Below are 16,066 nucleotides of genomic sequence, written 5' to 3'. Positions count from 1 at the left end.
CTATTATTTTTAAGGTTCTAGACTAGCCTAATGTTCACTAGAATTCTGTTTTATTTCTTATCCTATTCCCATGTTTATAATGCATTAGATATATTTTCCATATCCTAGAAGGATTTACTCTATTTCCTTGCCTCTTCTTATTTTTACGTACAAAAAAAAAAATCCTTGACTATTTGTGGTTCTCTCATTTTAAAAAAATGTTTCCATGTAACAAGTATTAAAGTCTACTGAAACAGCAAGAAAAGTTTGCATTTAATTAAAAAGAAAGAATTGCTGTATATATGTGTAAGGAAATAAGAATAGAATAATTAACAAATGCCCTGTCAAGATAACCTATTCCACTTTAAGGGGGTTAAGTCCTACCCTACTCCCCAAGGCTTTAAAATGTTCTAATGCATTCTAATTACAGAGTAAGACAAAGGGTTTCAGTTTTGTGGACCAATAGTTCAAATCTGTGTAGATAATCAGAAACATAAAAGCCAATGCTGAAGGGAGATCCATAGCCACTTGTCATTATGATGGTTTGATCATTCACTAAGGAGTACAAGAGTAACTTTACAACAAAGACAGTGATTTAAGGCACCAAAATGTGCTGCACTGCAGAACGATCAGTAATGTACACGGCCTAGGGAGTCAAGATCTTTGGTTCTAAAACTAGCTTGGCTTCCTTACGGACAGGAATCCTAGCAAAATAACTCATTCTTTGCACTTCAGGTTCCACGAACACTAACTGTATTTTCTACTTTCATTGACAACAGGGGCAAATACCTTCTCAGCATTTCGAAATGCCTGAAGGACCATGGAGTAAGGGCAAGGTCAATACAAGATAGCATTTTAAAAAGAGAGTCTAGATAAGTTTGAACAAGCAGATCCTTGAAGAAAGGCCACAATGCAAAGTCTGAGGGCAGTTTCACACAGCCACGTAATATCTGATGAACTATTTTACCTAGGGAAAAGCTGGCCAACTTGAGATCTCCACATATACTTGTCATTAGAATACAGACCAGTTTATGTGTGAGAACCTGTGCTTCTTCCCAAGAATTTCCTTGGGGAAAGGATGATGCTAACACTTCCAGCTACTTTTCCTTCTTCAAACTTCCTTAGGATTTCTTTTACCAGCATTTTATTTCCTACTTTCCTATGTGAATGCTTAATAGATCTAAATAACCTATTTTTCTTCAGGCAAAGACTCTAATTGGGAATTCGGCAAATTCCTCACGTTCACCTTCATTTGCTCTTTCAAAACCACTTTTAATTTATGTGCTGCACCATCCTAGAGAGATTTTATAACAACCCTAAATTGCAAGAAAGAGCAGAGTACAGCACTCCCTCCCCTGCAAAAAAAAGGGGCTATTTCAAATTTCTTGGAGGGGGGCTAGCCAGATGAAGCTGTCTGTCAAGCCCCAACGTGCACGCAGTCGTTGAGAAAAAGGGGAGAGTCCAACAACCCTGCATTATGGCGGCTCTAGACTGACACGGGCATAGTCCCCAACCCAGTGACATTAAATGGCTGCTTTAAAACTGCAAGCCAAGAGTAAGCAGTTATAAACAGATTTAACAGATAAACACTAGATCAGACTCATGATCTCATCTGGCAGCCCTGCATATTTCCCATCCAGAAGTCCCAGCTGGGATCACAGTAATTGGGCCTCTTCAACCCCTTTGAGCTAAGAGAAATTTAGGGAGAAATTTTTAAAACTGATAAGAAACATATTGACATGGTGCCTGGTGAACAGGGAGCTGAGACAAGCCATCTGGATGCTTGTGTATGTGAAAAGTTTTGTTTAGTGGAAATAATTCATCTAATCCCACAAGCTGTACAAATATTACAATAAAAAGTCCTGACTTGCACAAACTGTCAGAAGAACCTGTGCTACAGGAACCAGAAACTGTAGTCCAGACTTCTGTTTCTGTGTGGCCAATACCTGTTCTCGAGTACCCTGGTATTCCTCTGTACTCAAGAGTTTGTACCAGGACTTTATGGCTACATCTTTTCACTGAGAAAGTATATTCATGGTATGGGTTCACATTTAGAACATTTGAAAGTGTTTTTCCTTGGTGATTTCCCTTTAACACTCTTGGGAGTAACACCCCTAATTTCACAGATGAGAAACCTGGTATAGGAATAATGAATTTATTATATACAAGTGTTTTAAAACTCAGTATTTGGAGAGGTCAAGCTAGTCAACTAAACAAATTATGCACAAGGCTGAATCACTGTGATATAAATAACTACAGTGTTTATTTACTTCAATGCCAGGAATTTATGGAGATGGAGAAAACTATATTTTTCTAATTATGTCAGTTTTTTCAACATGTGACACTACCAAGTACCTTTTCAGCATGCTTTCTTACAAACTACTAAAGATTTTTTTAAAATTCTTTTTACCTCATACTATTGAATAAATCTCTTCAGTAACCAAGAAATAATTTAGTACTATATATCCTCAAGACCTCTTCATTTTCTGCTTATTAAGATGACTGCCACCTTTTTCCTCTTCAAAACCAAACTGCTTTTTTCTCTTTAATTCAAAGTATATTCAGACCTTAAGAAAACACCTTTCCTTCATGCCTGGCATAATGTATAACAGAGAATACAAAGCCCAAGTCTTATCTTATTAAATCAATCATCCAAGGGTTGGGTTTTTCCCTCCTTTCTTTTATGAACAGGTAAACTATTTAAAGGTAACACAATTCTATTACACAGAACTGCCATCACAGAAAAGAAACGTTACTAATCCCCATTAAAAGAAACAATATTTTAAGTCATATGGGGTTTCAAGAGAAATCAGATCTACTACTGAAATTAGTCAAAAAGTATTTATCAAGAAACCAATTACCACTTCACACCTAGTAGGACTTCTATAATTTAAAACAACAAGTATTAGTGAGCACAGGGACAACTGGAATTCCCATACATTGCTGGTGGGAATGTAAAATGGTACAGCCAATATGGAAAAGTTTGGAGGCTCCTCAGAAGCTAAAAACATAAATACCGTATGACTTAGCAATTCCATTCCTAGCTTTATGCCCAAAGGAATTGAAAACCAGGGACTCACGCATATTTGTACACCAGGGTTCACTGAAGCATTATTCTCAACGGCCAAAAGGTGGAAACAACCCTAGTGTCCACCAATAAGATGAATAGATAAACAAAATGTGGAATATCCATACAATGGAATATTATTCAGCCATTAAAAGGAACGATGTTTTGGGCCTCCCTGGTGGCGCAGTGGTTGAGAGTCCGCCTGCCGATGCAGGGGATACGGGTTCGTGCCCCGGTCTGGGAGGATCCCATATGCCGCGGAGCGGCTGGGCCCGTGAGCCATGGCCGCTGGGCCTGCGCGTCCGGAGCCTGTGCTCCGCAACGGGAGAGGCCACAACAGTGAGAGGCCCGCATACCGCAAAAAGAAAAAAAAAAAAAAAAAAAAAAAAAGGAACGATGTTTTGATATCTGCTACAACATGGATTAATCATGAAAACATCATGCTAAGTGAAAGAAGCCAGACACAAAAGGACAAATATTTCAATAGCTAAAATAGGCAAATTAATAGAGAGAGAATATAGATTAGAGGTTACCAGGGGTTAGAGGAAAGGAATAATAGGGAGGTATTGCTTAATGGTTACAAAGTTTCTGTTTGGATGATGAAAAAATAGAAATTGACAGTGGGGATGATTGCACAACATGGTAAATGTATTAATGCCACTGAAATGTATGTACACTTAAAAAAAATAATTAAAATAACAAATTGTTATATATATTTTACATACTCAAAAATAGCAATATACCCAAAATCATTGAATTAAGTACCTTAAATGGGTGAGTTATAGCTCAATAAAGCTACTTATAAAAGAACCCAATAGGGCTTCCCTAGTGGCGCAGTAGTTGAGAGTCCGCCTAACAATGCAGGGGACACGGGTTCGTGCCCTGGTCCGGGAAGATCCCACATGCCGCAGAGCGGCTGGGCCCATGAGCCATGGCCGCTGAGCCTGTGCTCTGCAACGGGAGAGGTCACAACAGAGAGAGGCCCGAGTACCGCCAAAAAAAAAAAAAAAAGAACCCAATAGACTTGAGGGTGCCATGATAACTGGAGATCACTAAAATCAGTGAGTCTAGATTGAGAGTAAAGCAAATTACTGTGACAGCCTAAGCAATGTTTAGTTGTGAAGGCAATTTGTAGTAATGCACATAGTTTGCTTCAGACTTCTTTAGTTCTGATAAATTTATAATAAAGCCTATGATAAAACCTAGGCCAATAACAACTATTTAAAATTAGGGAAGGAAGCCTATCAATCAGAATGGCACATATACTCAAGAGGCCACACATAATCTTTTAAAATACTTTACATGAGTGAATCTCAAACACCAACGTAAGACAAAGCCTGCCATGGAAGTGTACACAATCAGGCCTGCAGATATCATGTGTTAACTACAGTCGTTCTTACTTATGAAAACACAATTTCAGCCACACAACAATGGCAACACTGGGGTTTTCATAGCTGGCAGGAAGAGCCAGAGATGGTTTATTCCCACCTCCGCTCAGGGTCCTTACTGCCAGGCCTGCTTTGCTTCCTGTGTGTGTTTCTTCTTAAAATTTCCACAAATCAAATTTTTACTAAACCAGACTATAACTGTCAATATCACTGTAACTTGATTTACATTCCAAAATTATAAACAAATCCTAAAAATAATTTGATAGTTGGGATTATCATCCCCCCCTTCCATTAGCATGGAGAATGGAAAACTACTGGTATAGAAATTATAACTGTGTGTGAAGGGTAAAGGATAGGTTAGATATTTTGCTGGCGGGTTAAAGAATGGATGGGGTTTCTAGTCATATGGATTAATGGGACCACAGATAACCTGAAGGGAAGTCTGGGTTTGGGTTATTTTTAGCTTAATTTGAGAGTTTTTGCTATAAAACCAAAATATACTGTATTTACTTTAGAAGATTTAACGAACACCCTGATAAAAGTTCAATGTTACTACTTAATTCAATCTGAGCATGTTTTTCCATAAAATTATCAAACTGACTAAAGCATACTCCAAAAATTGAAGAAAATAAATGGATTTAAAAATCATTTAAAGTCATTTTGGGGAAAGACTTAATACTAATAACTGAACCAGACAGGAACCAAGACAGGGAAACAATAAGAAGAGAAGCTCTAAACATGGACAAGTGGTTTATAACATTGTGAACTACTCTATATAAAGGAACTTACTGGATTGAGGCTTACGTTTCTCAATAGTGGAACAAAACAAAACATTACAACATGGAACTTTGTCCCCCAAAGGAATGTGAGGAAAAGCTTTTAAGAGAAGCTGGACAAATGACACAAGGAAAAAATTTTGTAATGGCTATGAGCATCGGATGTTTTTAATTCACCAGGTTAGAAAAAATGATCGTGAAAAGAGCATGTCAGGTCACAGAGATGTGTCAGTTTCATGATTAAATACATTACCCTGAATGGGCCCATTTTCTCTGCAGAGACAAGAAACCCTGCTCCACGGTCATGTACCAAACTTTACTGTGGGCATTTGTCCTAGACAATGTGATTTAAATAGTCTGTCATTGCAGCAACATTCCATGGAACAAGCAAACAGCAAGAAGTTACATAAAGTAGACAGAACTAAGACACAGGAGGCTTCCTTCTAGTTGTAGCTCTAAGGCTGTACTTTCTGACTGAGCCATCCATCCTCTCTGGTCTCAGTTCTCTTAACTGAAAGAGGACAGTTTCTAAGGTACAAAAACCTCTAATACTTTTATATAAAAGTTACAAATATCGAGAAAGAGATGACCCAGGACCTTAATAGATGCTCTAAACTCACAAGTCAACCTCTGAGCAGAAGAAAGCTCAGGTATAATATGCCACAGGTAAATCTTAAGAGTTACTCTTCTTAGGTCCACAGAATAGAAAAGAACGAGACCTGTTTCACTTGGAGTTCTTCCCAAGTTATTAATATATGAGCAACAAACACTGAGCCTAAAACCAGACCTTAGGACAAGAGAGCATAATGATCTGGGGCCAGCTGGCACAGGAATGGGCTTAAACACCTCTATCACAATGTTACTGCATGTCTCAATACCGGTTATGTGTAATGATACAACCCTCAGTACTAAGAAAAAGTGAAATGATATTAGCTATACTCTGCCTAGTAAGGCAAGGAAACACAGTTTGAATATGACCATTTAAACATCTAAAAAATAAACTTCTGTTAAAAAAGATCAAGCTATAAACAACCCACCGTAAAAACCTACTGTTTTTCAGACAGTGGGTCAGTGACATGTTTCTACACAGAGCAGAGACAATGAAAGGCAATGGAAAGCCCATTCTGTGAATAAGCTTCAGCTGCTGTTATTTCCTTTATAAGAACAAGAAAAAGAAGCTGGTGAAAACTTCAATTTGGAAGGACCCAGAATATTTCTGCATTTAGAAAGATGCCTCCTGGGGAAATGCAAATTGGTGCAGCCACTATGAAAAACAGTATGGAGGTTCCTCAAAAAACTAAAAACAGAGCTACCATATGACCCGGCAATCCCACTCCTGGGCATATATCTAGACAAAACTATAATTCAAAAAGATACATGTACCCCCATGTTCATAGAAGCACTATTCATAATAGTCAAGACATGGAAATAACCTAAATGTCCACTGACAGATGAATGGATAAAGAAGATGTGACACACATATACAACGGAATAGTACTCAGCCATAAAAAAGAATGAAATAATGCCATTTGCGGCAACATGGGTGGACCTAGAGAATATCATACTAAGTGAAGTAAGTCAAACAGAGAAAGACAAATATCGTATGATACTGCTTATAAGCAGAACCTAAAAAAATTGAACCTACTTACAAAATGCTTACAAATCAAATACAGGTATCTCTATTCAATTATAGTTGACTATCTTTTATTATATCACAATGCAGAATGTCTTCTGGGAAAGCAGTATATGCAAGTTTTTTTTTTTTTAATTTTATTTATTTATTTATGGCTGTGTTGGGTCTTCGTTTCTGTGCGAGGGCTTTCTCTAGTTGCGGCAAGTGGGGGCCACTCCTCATCACGGTGTGCGGGCCTCTCATTATCGCGGCCTCTCTTGTTGCGGAGCACAGGCTCCAGACGCGCAGGCTCAGTAATTGTGGCTCACGGGGCTAGCTGCTCCGCGACATGTGGGATCTTCCCAGACCAGGGCTCGAACCCATGTCCCCTGCATTGGCAGGCAGATTCTCAACCACTGCACCACCAGGGAAGCCCTATGCAAGTTTTTAATCAATCAGAATAAAGACTACAACCTGTAAATTTGTTTGTTTTTTTAAGCCACATACCTTATACAAAAAACCTCATGTGTTAAGGAAAGCCAAGATTTTGATCTGTTCTTGACTTAGGCTTAGCCACTGAGAGTATAATGATGGCCAAGCTAAACCGTACATCACCATGGGATGTGACTGGGCTGAATAAAGACCCACATCGTCAGGTATTTTGAGCATTACAGTCAAAGCTAGAGAAGAGCAAAGTGGTACTTAATAGTTTGCACATCTAACCACAATTTTAGGAAAAATCTCTTTAGAGGGCTAATTAATTAATCCCTTGCTATTAGATCGAGCAGTCATATTCCTTCCATTTGATTTCCTGTTCAAAGAGGTTCTATTACTTCCTACCACCTCATAAGGAAGCCCCCAAAGATTAACATCATTAGTACTTACATTCAAAGCATTCTTTGCAGCTTCTGCTTCTGAGCGACTGTCAAAACTGACAAAACCTACGGGCTAAGGAAAGAAAAAGAAATATGAAAAAAACAATATCAGGGGATGTCTATTTTTCTGGGTCAAAGGTGATATCAAACTGAAGAGCTAAAATACAGAAATCACCACAGGCAATGGGCAGAAACAAGAAAGCCAGTCCAGAAGAATCATGACTCAGTGGCTTAGCCAAATTTCTAACATGAATCAAAGGGATTGTGAGGGTGGTTCTTCAAGGGCACAGCTGGAGATTTAGAGAATCATAAAAAAAAAAATCTAGAAGGGGCTGGAAGGTGAGCAGCAGTGAACAAGGGAACAGAGGAAAACTTGGGTGGAAAGGTTCTACTTTCCTAAGTTGAATTCACTGTACCTCAGTTTCTTCATCTTTTAAAATGGAAAGAGAACCAAATCACCTTTTGGTACACTGTAAGTGCAAGGAATATAATGACACAATGATAAAAGCCCTGTATTCTCACTGCATGATCAAAATTATATCGTGAACATTTTAATCTCAAATCCCAAGGGATGCCTTTACAAAGCTGTGTGTTTAATTAGGTGTATAAACCATACTGTTCCAACTAAAGAGAGGGGTCACAATTCCTTTGGACTTAGTATCTTTCAGTTCAGAAGGATGGTTGCAACATAGCTTATTCTCTGATGAACCAGAAAATACCTTATTGAGAGATGAAAAGTGACCCAGAGGGAGGATGCTCGTTGCTCAGCATTTGGGGGGAAAAACAAAAAAGCACATAGCTACAAATTTTCAAGACACTTGCAGAAACTATCAGGGTCATTGGTTACTACCTCCATTCTGTACCTTTTATGCTCCATTCTAGACCTGAGACTCTGCCTGTGGTTATTAAGGATTTAAGAGACAGGCTGATTCTTCGTCATCAAATTCCCATACCAATTGTGAATGAAAAGTTTGCCTGTTTAACTTTATTAAAAACAAAAAAACAAAAAAAAACACCCAGGAAAAAATTGGCAATAAAAGTGAATTTGGATAATAATCAATAATTTCTTTTGAATATACGGATCAGTTCCAATATAACTATGCTGGATGCATTATATTTACCTTCCTTGAGGATAGTCTCAGACACTCCAGCTGGAGGCTATGGAATTAGGAATCACTTTCCTGTGCTAATTCTTAATCAATCTCACCCTTAATTTTAGAGCAACAACAACAACAAAAATAAAATCTTAATGGAAAAAAGGAAAAAAAAAGAATGTCGACGGCTTCCCTGGTGGCGCAGTGGTTGAGAGTCCGCCTGCCGATGCAGGGGACACGGGTTTGTGCCCCGGTCCAGGAGGATCTGGCATGCCGTGGAGCGGCTGGGCCCGTGAGCCATGGCCGCTGAGCCTGCGTGTCCAGGGCCTGTGCTCCACAATGGGAGGGGCCACAACAGTGAGAGGCCCACGTACCGCAAAAAAAAAAAAAAAAAAAAAGTCAAGCCCTAGTAACATTCCTGAAGAAAGCCAATCCAAACTTACTGGGGACGTGATCATTTATGTGCAAGTCTGAAATTCTTACCTGCTTAGATGTGAGCTTTATAAGAGAACCCTCGTAGCCCTGAAAATAAAGAACCAAATTTAGACCAGAAATAAAGAGTAATAGGAGAAAAGAGCAATTGTAATAGCATCCTGCTCAAGTGAAAATGAGTCCTTTATGACTACTGACCAACTCTTCTCACAAATGCCTGTTAACTGGGAAGACAAATTTTATACACACATGCACGCATGATGTATACGCCAATCTTGGCATACTTGGGCCTAAAAGAAATCAAGCCCTGAAATTCATGCACTTATGTTTCTTATCTCTATATTTTCATGAAATTCAGAAAAGAAACATAAGTGCATGAATTCATGAAAATATATAGAGAAAAGAAACATAAATGCATGAATGCACTTATGCATAGGAAAATGGTGTCTATGTCAACAGCAGGTCTTTTTCATTTTATAGAACTAGGAGAAGGAAGGGGATAAATTAAGTTAGGAAGGTCTGAGTGTGTGACGACTTGGTCATATATTTGCTATAAAACAACAAAACATTAAGATCGTACTTGGGGCTTCCCTGGTGGCGCAGTGGTTGAGAGTCTGCCTGCCGATGCAGGGGACACGGGTTCGTGCCCCGGTTCGGGAAGATCCCACATGTCGCGGAGCGGCTGGGCCCGTGAGCCATGGCCGCTGAGCCTGCACGTCCGGAGCCTGTGCTCCGCAACGGGAGAGGCCACAACAGTGAGAGGCTTGCGTACCGCAAAAAAAAAAAAAAAAAAGAAAAAGAAAAGTAGAGTTGGGCTTCCCTGGTGGCGCAGTGGTTAAGAATCTACCTGCCAATGCAGGGGACAAGGGTTTGAGCCCTGGTCTGGGAAGATCCCACATGCAGCGGAACAACTAACCCCGTGCACCACAACTACTGAGCCTGTGCTTTAGAGCCCGTGTGCCACAACTACTGAAGCCCACGCGGCTAGAGCCTGAGCTCTGCAACAAGAGAAGCCACCGCAATGAAAAGCCTGCGCACTGCAACGAGGAGTAGCCCTTGCTCGCCGCAACTAGAGAAAGCTGCGTGCAGCATAGAAGACCCAATGCAGCCAAAAATAAATAATAAATTAAAAAATAAGTTTGTGGGAAAAAAAAAAAAGTAGAGTTAACCATAATGGAAAAGAATATTTAAAAAAAAAAAAAAAAAAAAAAAGATCGTACTTGGTAGAACTTAATGAAAATTTCAAAACTTCCAGGAAAGGTTAAATAGGCAGTGATGCTAAAATCTGTGGAGTTCTTTTGCTTATTTATTGCCGCCATCAGTTTTCGCATTGGTATTCTGATTGGGAGATGCGAAAATTCCCTGTTGGGTTTTTACTCCAGCTCATCCTCAAGGAAGATGGAAACACTCTTTTCACTCCCTCCCTTAAGCCCTCCCGGCTCCCCAGGATAAGGATAACAAAGTCTGTTTATTTCTGAAAATAATCAATGACTGTTAGCTTGCACTGATGGATGACACAGGAGGGGAAAAAACAACACTTGACATGATTGACCACCACACGTATCACTGTAGAGACAGATCTGCAGACGAGGGTCAGACTCTGGGGACTTTAATTAAAAGAGGGTTAGCAGGAATGTACCAGGGTCCTGACTTCAGCGTTCAGGTTTCTGGGCAGGATGTTGGGATTGATTCATCCTCCTATTTTCCCAGCAGAGAACTATGTTACTAATTAGCTACTGTAAACATTTTACCTCAAAGGCCTTGAGCTCTTCTAGCCAGAGAGGCCGTGATTCACAACCCTGCCTCTTCCTTTTTCAAGGTGCTCTCACTCTCTGAAAATCCTGAAGGTTTAAACACCCCGAAGCCCTCAGAGGCAAAGGACAAATGGATATTCACTCAAGTAAAAGAGTAGGGATATACTGTCCTCTCGAGTCACAAAAAGAGAAGTAGTATCAAATAATAGGTCAGGGCTTCCCTGGTGGCACAGTGGTTGAGAGTCCACCTGCCGATGCAGGGGACACAGGTTCATGCCCCGGTCCGGGAAGATCCCACGTGCTACGGGGTGGCTGGGCCCGTGAGCCATGGCCGCTGAGCCTGTGAGTCCAGAGCCTGTGCTCCGCAACGGGAGAGGCCACAACAGTGAGAGGCCCGCGTACAGAAAAAAAAAAAAAAAAAATAGGTCAGATGAGGGATGACGGCTTGGGTTTGAATCCTGGCCGTGCCATTTATGATGTGTGTAAACTCGAGCAAAATGTATTCAACTGCTCCAAGTTTCATTTTCCTTATTTGAAAAAAATGAGGCTAACCCACTTTAAAGGGCTGTGATGAGAATTAAATGAGGTAATTCTTAAGGGGCTTGTTGGCTCAATCTCTCTGTGTGTATACAAAAACATAACTATTGTGTCCTTTACGAGGATCCGTTAGCTTTAAAAAGTCCTCATCCTACAGAAGAGACAGACAGTAAAAACTACAACCCTGCAGAAGAAACTCGGGAAATTCTATAAAACTGGCACTCTCCCCACAATACCTTCTCTTTCTTTCCCACTTCCCCTAGCTAACCTCATGGCTAACCTTTCTGCTTCCCTCTGTAATGTCATCATTACTGTTGCATTAAAAGCAGAGCTGTCAGAATGGAGTTACGTCCATTATTACAGGCTGCCTTTGGGGCACATAAACTAGACTGTTTTATCTTTGTTGGTTCTAACTGGCTGCCCGCTCAACCGCCCTTCTCGTTCTACTACCCAACTGTTTTCAGCTGTCACATCCCACTCTCTGCCCCTAAGAAGCTAGATACTGTCCCTCAACCTGTCTTGCCTCTGTGGCTGGGGTCCTGCTTCAAATCAGGATGGATCTTTAACCATCAATCAAGACGGCCCATCACGTGATCCTAAGTGTGGCCCTGGCCAGGCACTGTCGCTGACATGTCCTCAGCTGACGTGACCAGGCCAGACACAGGCCCTGAATCTGTCATGACTTCCAGGTTCACTCCTTGAGAGCCAAGGCCTTTGGCTCACATCATGCCCAGTCCCAGCTGTCTTCTACCCTCCAAAGGCTAACCTTCAAGGTTTCTCCTTGGAGCATGGTTATTTCAGCTTTAGTTCAATTTCCTGTTAAATTTTCAATCCCAGCTACGTCAATTATCTCTAAAGTAGTTTTATCTTGATAGTCACAGTGGACAGACAACTTGCATTAAATGTTTCACTAAGCAACAGGAAAGATTTCCCTCAACTCATACCAAGCAATTCTTTAAAATTTTGTTTTACTGTTTTTGCAACTTTGGACATTTTGCCCATGGAAAAAATAATGGTGTTAGGTTCCCAGTCTAGTTCATAAAAGCCTACTTAACCTATTATGTCTCCAAACAATAGTATTAACAGCAGTATTTCAACTGATAAGGAACCTCCTAGGGATAGGGCTTGACTTTTACTGCATTTGAAATATAAATACAGAATAAGTCATTGATGGTATTTTTGGTGATCTGTACTCAGAAGAACACCCCTAATTGGCAAGAGGATAAACGGGGAGGACACTAAAGCTGTTCGGTAGAACAGAAACAGATACATGTCCACGTCGGTCAGAGACTTCTCCAGATTAGCTACTGGGAGGACAAAAGGCAGTTTCAGTCTTTCCAAAGTGAAAATGTACATTAGGACGGAGTTGTCAAATCTCCTTTACTCACTAACCTTTTAAAAACAGTGGTTTCACAAACATTTCATTTCTTTCTCCAAAAAGCCCCATGAAGCTTATACACACACTCTTTGTCTCCTTTTACAATTTCTGACAGATAGAAAAGGTACCTTAAATGGTCTGAAAAGCAGATACAGCTCCCGAGGTTTGATATCCAGAGGGAGACCACTGACAAAGAGAGTCCGGACCTGGAAGATAAATACAAGAAGTGATCAAGGGACTGGACAGTCATAGCACAGCTCACCCGAAATCCCCAAAACACATTTCTTCAAATATTCCTCACCTCCCACCTAATTCGTGCTCTCTCCATGACACAATGACTACTCTAATGTTAAGATGCCATTAAGCCAACTCTTGAGTAGCTCTGCGTGAATTATCAGAGTGAATCACTTCTAGCTGATTTAAATTTACAAACTGACTTCTCCTTTCCTAGCCATTGCCTGGTTCTAAAAATGTGAGGGGAAAAGAGGGTCCATAATTAAAACATTAGCTTAAGGAAAACAAAAATGTCACGAGGACAGTAAATCTACCACTCCCCTCCGCTCTAATCAAATGAACACAGAATGTGATTCAAAAATACAACTGAACCAATTTTTTTCTCCTACTTGTCTCGTCATTGCTTCCCTCATTGGTATTGATAATTACAGTAATTTTAATAAATGTAGAAGTTTATTAAACAATTGAAATGTGTCTAAATAGTAGCTAAATGCATAACCCTGTGTCTGTTCAGTTCTGAAACAGCAGGGCAGATTTGGCTGCACCGTTAAGGGCTACGGTACAAAATATGTACTTAATGTGTACTAAAATACAGAACACAGATGACATTTCCAGCTGGGAGGATCAGAGTAAACGTGTGGGCATCTGAATGGAAACTTCAAGGATAGGTAGGATTTTACCACATAGATATAAAAAGGTGAGGTGGGGACGAGGCACAGGCAGAAAAAAAGCATTAACCAAGGTAATGATGAGGGGGATAAGAGTGCAGTGTATTCTGGGAGAAGGGGAGCCAAAAGTGAACAGGGAGCGGAGGATCAAACCGAGGGGGGATGACGTCATTGGCTCAGGAATATGGTCTTGATTCAATAGGCAAGGAGTAAACGCTGAATCATCATCACTACCACATTATGGTTCTACTTATTTTAGTGAGTCTTTAGTCAGACCCACCCGCTCCCAGCTTTGAGATATAGTTGACACATAATATTAAGTTTCAAATGTACTTTTTGATCTAATAAACTTTTATGTACATTTCAAAATGATTACCGCTACAGCATTAGCTAACACCTCCAACATACCACAAAATTACCATTTCTCTTTTTGTGATGACAACATCTAAGACCTCTCTCAGCAACTTTCAAGTACATCTATATTACAGTACCTTAAATATACTCACAATACTGTGCATTAGATTCCCCAAAACTTGCTCAGCTTCTAACTGGAAGTCTGTATCCTTAGGTCAACATCTGCCCATTTTCCTCACCCTCCAGATCCAGGGAACTAACTATTCTACTCTGTTTTTATGAGTTCGGGTTCACCCCCATGTTTTCTATTCCTCTTCTCTACTCAAGCTGATACAACATGATCGAGTTCCTCACTAGAAATCACGTTACTACTCAAAGGGAAAAAAAAAAAAATCAATGCTCAGTTGTAAACCATGTATAATTATGGAAGATTTTTCCTTAGTGAGAAATACGGAGAATATTTTCTAGACTCCTAATACTTTCCATTGATTCTGGCTTGAAGAAGCACAAGCTTCTTGGCAAGCAAGACCCTTTGCTTGATCCAGCACAGTATGTGGTAAAACGTCATGCCATTTGCATGTAGGTGTACAATAAACACTACGATCAAGTAAACAGCCCCAGAATCATGAGTGCCTTTCTATTATTTGCTTCTCTTTATATTTTAGACAGCTTTGTTGAGGTATAATTGACATATAAACTGTACATCTTGCTTTACAATAAGTTTTGACATACGTATAACCTGTGAAACCATCACAGCAATCAAGATAATGAACATATCCATCACCGCCCCCAAAAAGTTTCCTTATCTCCTGCTCCTTTAATCTTCCTTCTACCTTGTCCTACTATCCTCATCCCCACACAATCACTCATCGGCATTCTGTCACTACAGATTAGTATGTATGTTCTAAAGTTTCATACAAATGGAGCCATAAAGTAGGTATCCTTTTTCGTCCGACTTCTTTCACTTTAGCATAATTATTTTGAGATTCATCCACGGTGCTGCATGTAACAATAGTCTATTTTTATTTCTGAGTAGTATTCTGTGGTATGAACACTCACAGTTCATTTATCCATTCACTTGTTTATGAGACATCAGGGTTATCTCTCGTTTGGGGCTTTTACAAATAAAATGACTATGAACGTTCATGTATCGATTTGTACAGGTCTTTGTGTGGACATATGTTTTCTTTCTTCTCGGATAAATAGCTGAAAATGGAATAGCTGGAGGATATATGGTAGGTATATGCTTAAACTTTTAAAAATCTGCCCTTCAATTCCTTGTTTTATAGCCTAGAACATGATAAATGTTCTGTGTGTATGTAAAATAAATGTATATTCTGTTGCTGTTGGGTACAGTGTTTTATAAATTTCAATGAAGGTCAAGTTTGTTGTTCAGTATACCTTTTGCCTCCCCCCCATTCTCTCTCAACTTTGCCAGTGATAAACACTCTTTCCACAGAACTTTCTTTATCAAAGCTGCTAAGGCTGAATTACTGACAGCTGCCGAAGACATACACAAGGGACTTCTGCTATCCTGTGTGCCCTCTCTGCTATCCACATCCCTCTTCCCACATTCCAGAAGGTAAACACCATGTGTTCTACTTGGCTGCTCCGGCCACGACAACCTGGACAGAGAGGGAATCCCAGCTTCCACTCATTCAGATTCTGTTGAGTGCCCATTGTATCTGGCACTATGCCAGGGGCTGAATGGATTACACAGAGTTCCATGGAAATAATGATAAGCAGACCCTGTGTTTTAATCACTGTAGTACCATTTGTCCAGCAGGGAAGCTTAGCCATGTGACAGGTATCAATTAGGATCTGGGGAGTTAACTCAGGAAATTAACTACCATTTATAGCACTATCCTAAAGAAAAAGGCTTTAGAAACTTGCAACTCAAACAATTTATTAAAAAAAA

General features: G+C 39.9%; 1 protein-coding gene across 4 annotated transcripts in view; it reads right to left on the bottom strand.

The window, feature by feature from the left end:
* The window catches only part of RBPMS (RNA binding protein, mRNA processing factor), a 187,452-nt gene that overhangs the window by 94,126 nt on the left and 77,260 nt on the right, over positions 1 to 16,066 (bottom strand). For all 4 annotated transcript variants that reach the window (XM_060086101.1, XM_060086100.1, XM_060086103.1 and 1 more), the window contains exons 2-4: positions 13,021 to 13,098; positions 9,275 to 9,313; positions 7,708 to 7,770 (exon numbers count right to left, since the gene is read on the bottom strand). In XM_060086101.1, the coding sequence (XP_059942084.1) occupies positions 7,708 to 7,770; positions 9,275 to 9,313; positions 13,021 to 13,098 (180 nt within the window). The remainder of the gene's footprint in view (positions 1 to 7,707; positions 7,771 to 9,274; positions 9,314 to 13,020; positions 13,099 to 16,066) is intronic.

This window comes from Mesoplodon densirostris, chromosome 20, assembly GCF_025265405.1.
Source record: "Mesoplodon densirostris isolate mMesDen1 chromosome 20, mMesDen1 primary haplotype, whole genome shotgun sequence".
Lineage (NCBI taxonomy): Eukaryota > Metazoa > Chordata > Mammalia > Artiodactyla > Ziphiidae > Mesoplodon > Mesoplodon densirostris.
Note: the sequence above shows the minus strand (reverse complement) of the source record. Positions and strands in the feature narration are given on the sequence as shown.